Source organism: Micropterus salmoides, unplaced genomic scaffold (assembly GCF_014851395.1).
Source record: "Micropterus salmoides isolate LMB-PRFRI ecotype aquatic unplaced genomic scaffold, ASM1485139v1 Ms_hic_scaffold_6, whole genome shotgun sequence".
Classification (NCBI taxonomy): Eukaryota; Metazoa; Chordata; class Actinopteri; order Centrarchiformes; family Centrarchidae; genus Micropterus; species Micropterus salmoides.
This window is the reverse complement of record NW_024044348.1, coordinates 39,307,010-39,317,138: the sequence shown is the minus strand read 5'-3', so window position 1 is coordinate 39,317,138 and position 10,129 is coordinate 39,307,010. Positions and strand designations below refer to the sequence as shown.

General features: G+C 42.9%; 1 protein-coding gene across 1 annotated transcript; it reads left to right on the top strand.

Moving 5' to 3' along the window:
• The first annotated feature begins 309 nt into the window (after positions 1 to 309).
• LOC119890716 (glutamine-dependent NAD(+) synthetase-like) lies at positions 310 to 8,159 on the top strand. Its single transcript, XM_038702094.1, has 6 exons — positions 310 to 414; positions 805 to 936; positions 1,435 to 1,504; positions 1,845 to 1,973; positions 4,611 to 4,787; positions 7,684 to 8,159. The coding sequence occupies exons 1-6, from the start codon at positions 320 to 322 to the stop codon at positions 7,717 to 7,719; spliced, it is 639 nt and encodes a 212-aa protein (XP_038558022.1). The 5' UTR covers positions 310 to 319; the 3' UTR covers positions 7,720 to 8,159.
• Positions 8,160 to 10,129: the final 1,970 nt, after the last annotated feature.

Genomic DNA, 10,129 nt, shown 5'->3' with positions numbered 1-10,129 from the left:
TTCTTTATTCTTTGACTTCTTTTTTGTTTCTTCACAAACATATTCTGACAGTTTAACCACAGTCTTCACACCGATACTTCAGTACACCACTGTGAGCATTTTGTAGTTCTATTTTGCGTGGGCCCCACCTCGCTCTCACACTGTTTGAGTTCTGAGTCCTGCTTTGGACTGTGCATGTCGGCTTGGCCCTCACTCATCAAGCCTCTTGCCCTGACTGTGCTTGCCTTCCTCAATCTGAGAAGCAAAAGATGGATATTTGGACATTTGGGTGCTTAGAGTGTGTGTGTGTGTGTGTGTGTGTTCACAGGCTCGGGTCAGGATGGTCCTGGCCTACCTGTTTACCCAGCTGAGTCTGTGGGCCCGGGGGAAGCCAGGTGGATTGCTGGTGCTGGGCTCAGCCAACGTAGATGAGAGGTATTACCAGAAAATAATTACACTGTGTACACTTTTGGACTGACTGACTGGAGACAGGAGGTTGACAGCCCAAATCTCTGAGTTTGAAGGTTTCTGTTTCTCTTGTATTGTCTTTCATTGAGTCACCAGTGCCTGAAACAACATTCCCCCAGCATCACGGTCCCTTAAGCTTTTTACTGCACTGCTGCTTTCAGTTGAATGCCTGGTAACAAATGTTCATGTTTGGTATAAGGAGGCTATTCAGCAAAGACAATATCTACTCTGTTCACTGGCAAAACCACACTCACAAAACACTGTTAGAGTAGCTGAAGAAGTGCAACTACTGAAAAAAAATGTTTTTTCTTCCTAACATCTTAACTTTGCTCCCATTTAACAACTGTTCCTGTTCAGTTTGACAGGGTATTTCACAAAGTATGACTGCTCCAGTGCTGACATCAACCCAATAGGAGGCATCAGCAAGACAGACCTGAAGAGCTTTCTGCTTTACTGTGCTGAGCAGTTCCAGCTCACCACTCTGAGAGGGTAAGGTCAGCTGACAGACTTTTAGGAAGATTGATCTGTTGAGTAATTAATGTGTTAGTACTGAGAACACAGACACCTCAAATGTAAATGCTCCGTATTTGTATAGCGCCTTTCTAGTCTTTCCGACCACTCAAAGCGCTTCTACACTACATCTGCATTCACCATTCACATTCATGCACTGGCGGAACAGCCAACTTGTCCAAGGACACTTACTGCAGCCTGGAGGAATCAGGGATTGAACTGCTGATTCCTGCTGATTGAACTCCGATTAACGGGCAACCCGCTCTACCACCTGAGCCACAGCCTTCCCTAAAAGGTGGAAGGATTAAAATTACACACTCTCAAACACACACACACACACAAATCAGTCGAATTGATCATATTAATCAGGCTTAGCAGATGCTGTTTGGACAGCAAAGGATGGTCGCACCAAAAACTGATTGGATTTAAAACGTTTGCAAACGGAGCATTTTTTGTGGTTTTGGTTTCCCTCCACAGCATCCTGGCTGCTCCGCCCACAGCTGAACTGGAGCCACTGACAGACGGACAGGTTTCACAAACAGATGAGGTAAGAAATGGAAATATATCTGTAGACCTTTTTAATAGAGTTGTAATTAAAAAAAAGAACCAAGCAATCATATTAGAGCTAGTAAATTACTTAACAGGAATGCAACTGGGGTGGTGATGATGGCCCAATGGATAAGACACTTGACACCTAGTTGCTCCAGAGGCGTGCAACCTCTGATAAATAGCAATTGTAAGTTGCTTTGGATAAAAGCATCAGCTAAATGAATGTAAAAAGAAAAAGCTCAGTTACATGGGATCATAGCCCGGCAATTGCTTTTTTCATCCTCCTTTTCCCATTTTTTTTCAACTTTCTCCAACCACCACCACACGTCCCTACTCAGGCAGACATGGGAATGACCTACTCTGAACTGTCTGTGATTGGACGCCTGAGGAAGATCTCCAAGTGTGGCCCCTTCAGTATGTTCTGTAAACTCATTCACGTGTGGAAGTATGCGCTCTCAGCCACAGAGGTCAGTTCACTCGTTCGCATTTTTCTGCTAGTCCTTGGCTTTGGGACAGTGTATCATCCAGTCAAGGGATAATGTTTTAAATAAATTCAGCCACAGAAAAATGCAGAGCAGACATTTTCAGTGTGGATGCTATAGCTGTGTCATTTCTGAACTGTTCTTGAGAGGAGAGAAGCAGGATTTATGGACATACACTCACTGGCCACTTTATTAGGTATATCTTGCTAGTACTGCGTTGGACCCCCTTTTGCCTTCAGAACTGCCTTAATTCTTCATGGCGTACTTTCAACAAGGTGTTGGAAACCTTCCTCAGAGACTTTGGTCCATATTGACATGACAGCATCACACAGTTCCTGCAGATTTGTCGGCTGCACATCCATGATGAGAATCTCCCGTTCCACCACATCCCAAAGGGGCTCTATTGGATTGAGATCTGGTGACTGTGGAGGCCACTGGAGTAAAGTGAACTCACTGTCATGTTCAAGAAACCAGTTTGAGATGATTTGAGCTTTGTGACATGGTGCTTTATCCTGCTGGAAGGAGCCATCAGCAGATGGTACACTGCGGTCAGAAAGGGATGGACATGGTCAGCAGCAATACTCAGGTAGGCTGTCGCATTTAAACCATGCTCAGTTGGTACCAAGGGGCCCAAAGTGTGCCAAGAAAATATCCCCCACACCATTACACCACCGGCAGCAGCCTGAACCGTTGGTACAAGGCAGGATGGATCCATGCTTTCATGTTGTTTACACCAGATTCTGACCCTACCATCTGAATGTCTCAGCTGAAATCGAGACTCATCAGACCAGGCAACGTTTTTCCAGTCTTCTGTTGTAGCAGTTTCCTGTTCTTAGCTGACAGGAGTGGCCCCCGGTGTGGTGCTGCTGTAGCACTTCTGCTTCAAAGTTAGACCTGTTGTGCGTTCAGAGATGGTATTCTGCAGACCTTGGTTGTAATGAGTGCTTATTTCAGTTACTGTTTCCTTTCTAACGTCCCTGCTACAACTGCCGCTCATCGGGGCGGCTGTGGCTCAGGAGGTAGAGCGGGTTGCCCGTTAATCGGAAGGTCGGCGGTTCAATCCCTGGCTCCCCGTGCGTGTCGAAGTGTCCTTGGGCAAGATACTGAACCCCGAAATGCCCCTGGTGGCTATTCTGCCAGTGTATGAGTGAGTGTGAATGTTAGTTTGAGCACTTAGGCTCAGTGTGTGATTGGTGGATGTAGTGTAAAAGCGCTTTGAGTGGTCGAAAAGACTAGAAAGGCAGTATATAAGTACGGAGCATTTACATCTATTCTGTAGAACCTGGGGATGGTTGTGCGTTTCTGAAATACTCAGACCAGCCTGTCTGGCACCAACAACCATGGCCCGTTCAAAGTCACTTAAATGACCATTCTTCCCATTCTTCCCTTTCTTCTGAGGCACGGTTTGAACTTCAGTAAGTTGTCTTGAGTTGCTGGAGTGCATGGAGAAATTAAATCTCAACATGAATGCTGTTAGTCCTTGTTAGACATGGAGTAGTGGTGTAAAAGAAAGATTATGCTGGCTATCTGAAGTCATAAACACAGGAAGAAAACAATGTAGATCAAACTGGATCACCAGCATTTTTTCCCCTACTTGCCTCCTCAGGGCTTCCATAGATAACCCCTAATAAAACAGTTAATAACAGTTCTGCACTCATGCTTGAGCTGATGTTAAGGTTTCACAGACTGACAGGATGAGCTCCTTAACAGCTCTAAATTCTGACATTCAGATTCAGAGCTTTCAAGGTGTGGCGCTTAAAATGATGATATGATGCGCTTTGTCAAATCTCATAATTTCTCATAATAACTAACAAACTACCTGCTAGCAACTAGTCTGATCATTTATCTTGAGCAAGAACCACAACCCTGTTGATGTGTCTGAACAGCTGAAAGACAGCCCACTATTTTTAGGAACGACTGGTGACATTGACATGCAGAGCAAATTAATCGACAACAACAACCAAGTGTTTCTTTATTGATGTTTAGCCAACCCACAAAATCAATATTAATTAGCTACAGCTTAGTAAATTTGAGAAAAACACTTGTCATTACAAAATTAACAGTTCAGACAGATTACATTTGGGCATAGGGCTGTGCGATATGCACAATGCTGCAAAGCTAACACGAGAGGACGAGACAGCACAGCGGCTCCAGACAGCGACATTCACAGCTCCACATCTCCCGCTGCTACAGCTAACATCACAACAACAGCATGTCTTGTTGAACTATAAAGTAACCTGTATGTCTGTGGGCAAGTTATTTAACGTTACCTGACTGACACACACATCATGGCTGGCACTGCTGGATAGTGTTGTGTGGCTCGTCCATTATATTTAATAAATTTCTTCTCAGCAACACGTGGAAAACTAACTTCACCGTGGTGCATAGCGCCGTCCCTCACCAAAATATTACGGTGACACAAAGAAATAAACGATAGGGCATAATTGTAAACCATAGATATCGTCATATTGCACAGCCGTACTTGGGCATTTTCCACAGTTTGTCAAATTGGTGTCTATCATTGAAAATGTGTCTGTTGAACACTGATATGAATATTGTGCAATTAGCAGCTGCTATCAAAACCTTCAATGAAAAAGACAGTGTATTGTTGTGTTTCTTCAGGTGGCCCAGAAGGTGAAGCGCTTCTTCTGGATGTACTCCGTGAACCGCCACAAGATGACCACAGTGACGCCGTCCTACCACGCGGAGAGCTACAGTCCTGATGACAACCGCTTTGACCTCCGACCTTTCCTCTATAATACACGCTGGACCTGGCAGTTCAGGTGCATCGACAACCAGGTAGCAATCAATGCATAATGCAGTAATTCTGTTTCACTTCATCCTCTTGTTAGTATTGTGAGCTGGACAGAAAAGTAAAGTAAAATTTATTTATACTTTACTATAATAAATACTTCTGTGTCAAATCTATGCTGTAGGTACATCATGTAATATAACTACATGCCGACCTCAAGAACTGTGATTGGTTGCCTTGGTGGCATCATATTTCCTCCTACATATTACCAGCTTGTCCTACTGTAAATACCAGGGTCGTACTGTAAATACCATCTCCTCCGACGCCTTCTCTCGTTTTAGCGTTTTTGTAAGTTCACTAAAAGTATCTGCTGTTCGACATCAATCGGCTCCAACATGATCCGCTCACTTTCAGTCGCTATTGTTTGTAGAGGCCTACACCAACGAAGAAGAAGAAACTCAATGGAGCAGTGGAACATAGAAACCCCACCGCTAACTAGGGCTAGGCGATCTTCTCTGTTTTCATATCGTCTAATCATGGCTACTTGAGATCACAGATAGGCGATCTGATCGCCAGGGGGCGGTGTTACGTTGCAGCATGCCAGTGAAATGCCAGCATGGAAGAAACAGGCTTATTAGCTTTAAGAGAAACCACCAGAAACATTTGTAAATGCACAGTGCAGTGTTACCGTGTAACTCTGGCGCCGCGTAAGGGTGGGTCGTGCAATCGATATTGAAAAGCAGCTACTTATGTACAGCGTACTAACCTCGACAACCCAGCTGTATTCTAATGTTAACATAGCTATACTCATAACTTTTTTAAAGGTGGGTCTCCAACATTGACAGCGTTGTGTTAAAGGAGACCTTTTATGCTTTTCCACATTTTATGACTTATCTATAATGTTATGTTGGATGTTCATGTTAAACTTGGCCAAAGCTTCAAAAAATGGTTAAAGTGGTGGTATTATGCTTTTTGGCTTTTCCCTCTCCTTTATTGAGTTATATATCTTTTTTGTGCATGTAACAGGTTTGCAAAGTGAAAAAGCCCAAAGGGAGTTCCCATCTCCCACAGAAAGCTCTGCTCTGAACCGCTTGAAAACAGCTTGTTTGTAGTCCTGCCCTTCACTTCCTTTACTTGTGACCTCACAATGAAAACGCGTCATGAAGCTTGCCAAGCGGCTAGCGGGGGGTCAGACACGCCCTCAAACCAAGCTAGTCTGAGCCCTTTGGTGCGACTCACCTTTGTTTGGTTTTTCCATTGTAGAAATGTTGTACCTGTACCTGCTTCCAGGTACTTTTTATCGTATCACCTCACCTCCGTCGAGGTTCCAAGCGAGCTTAGGGATACTAAAACGTAACATGAAAACACAACAGACTGCTGATTGGTCAGAGAGAATATTCACTATTCACTGCATCATCATTGCTGCACCAGACAGAGGCCAGCAACAGAAAGTTTTATATTTTACAGTTTTCGTATGGAATTTCATCACTAAATCCACTTCTGAGAAGTTTTGAGGTGAGAAATCAGCTGTGTAGATTTCCAATATTTACTGTTCTACTAGAAGTGATGGCGGAACAAAAATGTGCTTGAATATTTTCGGAGTTGAGGAGCAGCAGTGGGCGGGAGGAGCGTGTGAGGCCGGCCAGCCGCCCGCTCACAGAGCCCTCTGCTCCCGCCGTCACACAGACCGCTGCAGCAACAACTGCAGAGGAAAACACAGCTGGAAGGTTTTCATACCGCTTATCTGTCTTTACATTCTGAGGAACGTAGAAACGTTTTGAAAGCTGTGTGGATCGCTGGTGTGTGTGTGTCGCATTGAACATTACGTCGCGGCAGTTATGTGTGGCGTCACTATTACGACAAGCTACTATCTCTGGGTACTATCTGCAATGGAAAACAGAGCAGGGCCGAGTAGAGTCGAGTCTATCGATTTGCGCTATGGTAGCATTTTTCGGCAAGGCAGCATAGATCGTCAGAACACCGGCAACAGTTCAGCGTTTAGTCCTGATGGTAAGATGTGGAACAATGATGTTGTGTGGTTGTGGACTTGAGAGTAACTTATACCATCTGCTAGGTTACGGTCGCAGTCTGAAGAGGCTTTGATTTGGATCACACTACCTTGTTTCTTACGACCCGCCCTTCTCTGCTTCTGATTGGCTAGTAGTCCTTACCTGGGAATTGCCATGTGCAACTCCCAGCAAAGATTTTGTACAAGATGCATCACTCTGTAGCTCAAGAGCGGAGCGTAAAACAGACAGGGTGAAAAGAGGAGCTGCAGCAATGTGCAGTATAAGGAAAAATATGGTGTTGAAAATTAAACCATGTAAACCTCTTCTGGTTCAACCCCTAATTAAGATTTTGAACCTGAAAATGAGCATAATACCACCTCTTTAAACTATTTATAAGAAATCCCTATGAGCAAAAACCTCAGATTTCCTCCTGTTCTGAACCTCTGTTTTGAACTGCTTTTTCTACCATTGGCTACATAATACCAAGCCAAATGGAGCCGGTGTTCCATATATGGTCATGTGCTCCCACACGAATGGCACAGCGACGCTCAGTCTGCCTGTTCCTCCCAGCAACACCAGCAGCCTGTAACATGCTTCAGGTCTTGGCCAATCAGAAAACAAGGGGCTTTGAGAGGGGGGGCCTTAAAGAGACAGGAGCATCTATAGCTTGTTTCAGACAGAGGCTGAAATGAAGACCTAAATGAAGAATCAGTATAAGAAAAAAATTTGAATCATGCATTTGTTTCTTCTCAGAGTTTACTTGAATGCTTTAGTTTTTCTATAAACACACAGCACACAAGGATGGCCAACATGATCCATCCCAAAACTCTATAACTCTAATAATTGGTAGAGCTAGTAACAAACAATAGTGACTTTTATCGTATAACCTAAATAACATGTTTAAGAAGTTTAATTCTAATTTCCTTTTCCACAGGTGTCTCAGATGGCAGCAAACACCCCGAAGCAATAAGATGCTGAGGTCTTCAGTGTCCAGTGAAAATCCATCAGAACTGCTGAACAGAGCTGAAATATTGTTTGGTGGTTGTGTACACTTTTCAGTAACGTCAATACGTTTGTACTGTTCTTGCAAGCACAGCCAATCATTTTCTGGGACCCTACATAACCTTTGTCCTTCCACCTTCAACATTTGTGACCTCTGATTACATGCCATCATTCCCAGAAGTTGCAAAGAAGCATGGGATCATTTTAAGTATTTCCTCATGTGAAATGCAGTAATGAAGTAATTTGTGGCCAAATATGCTACATATTTAATCACAGTGTAAGAAGCGGCTGTTCCACCACTTTGAACCTTGCACGTGTCGTGATCAATACCAGCTGGAATCAATATATTTGGTAGCTCTTTCTTGAAGCCTCACCTTGAAAAATAAAGCCACTGCTGGGGTTTTCAAAGTTGACGCCTTATTTATCCTGTGTGTGATAGTGATGTATTTAGATATTTTATCTTTAACAAAAAGATCTTCAAACAATACAATGTTTAATATGCTGCAGTACAACCACAGAATTGTATTTCAAATAAATATTGTGCCTGGTATATATATATATATCAGTTTCTACATTTGTTACTGAAACATGAGTGCCTGTCAAAACCATGGTTGTATATTTACCACAGATTTTCAATCATATATATATATATATATATATATAATAGGATTACACTTGCAGTTTTAATGTTATTATATGTTGAGACGCTGTATGGAAAGGGTTGGGTGAGGTGGGTTGGCTGGAAATAAAGTGATTCCAAAAGATGTATTTAATCAGATTTAGTGTGTTGTTGCTTCACATGGAAAGTTAATGTCAAAATAAAGTATTCTGGGTGAAAGATATATTGAAAGCACCAAACAGTCTAGAGAGAAAGTAAAAAGTGACAGAGCATAATGACTTAGTTACTAACATGTTTCATCCTTGTTATTGCTTTTTCCTTCCTCTTATAAAGAAATCCTCATAGCTTACTAATAAGTCAAATAGATGGCATGAATCCAAATGTTGGCTTACACAGTTTCAGTATGTCATCAATTTTATTTAACATGAGTTGGCTATTTTTATTTTTTATCATCCCAAATATTTATTTTCTTTTTCTGTGAAAATGGGCTTCCAGCACTGCTAGGAGAGCTGGATGACTGGCCTGTCCAGTTCTGGGCCCCTGAAGCGACCCCGCTGTTTAGGCCTACCTAATGGGAGTTGCTTTCAACTTGTTCCTTCTAAAAGGATATTTATTACTACACTATAATTCTTTTCTTCACAGCCTTGCTGTTGCAGCCGCCCACTTTGTTGACTGTAGCATTTAAACTTCCTCTCGCCTGCTGTAGGTGGAGTTGGTGCTGTAGGAGCCATACACTGGGTTTGTTTGGGTTTTTATTAGGTTTCCTCTCTTTTCTTTGCACTGTAGTGTACATGCACGCGCATCGTGACGTCATTGGTTACTATGGGTGTCTGTATTAATGTGTGTGTGCTCACCTGTGGGGAAGCTTGGGTTTTGATCATGGCTGCAGGGTGAGCATGGGGAAAAACTTTCTGTTGACCGTTACCATCGTCGTCAACATTACTAACATCTTTCACTGATGTCTCTGAGGTACCTTTGCACTGCTTACAACATGCATCACTCAAAGTAAGTGATTGGTTTTCTATGTATGTGAAATAGCGTAATAAAGAGACTCAATATGTACGATGGTTCAGCCTGACGCGTCTTCAGTGTAAATCCTCATGTTTCAGCCTGCTGCGGCGTTTTAGTTGTTTTGGTGGGTCTGGTTTGTTTGTTTTAGTGGTATACGCCGCAATATTGTGTCAACAGAAAGTTGTTGTTGCGCTGATTCAAACGTATTGTCGGGACTACACTGGATGTCTGCAATCGCTTTCAATGTTGTAAGCGATAGACGAGCCAGCGCTTTAGGACTCACGTAAGCCCATTCATTCACAAATTGGCTGTTACTATGCTCATTTTGTCAAGCAGTCGTCTTTATCACAAGGTATAAAACATTGAACTTTGTGGACTTTGTGGATTGTCTGTTAAGAACCAATTGTATTCCCTGCTAGGCTCAGCGGTACTTTGGCATAAGGTGATTGTACTGTTTGTTTGTTTTGGGACTTTTTGTAGTGTTTTGGTTCGTGCGTCAAGCGGGTGAAGCATTGCGCTTGGGAGTGCCGCCGTGGTTCTGGTTCTAAGACGGTCAGTCTGGTTCAAGACTATCGGTATTTAGGTACATAAATACCCACCGCTAGTATGCACAGAAGACTAGGGTTGAGTTAGTTTAGCTTCAGTGAATAAGTTAGAGGGAATCAAAGACAACGCATTGTACCTTGTTCACACGGTCATGAAATATGATATATGATATAAGTCATTAGGGCGCTGTTTAGCATGTCAT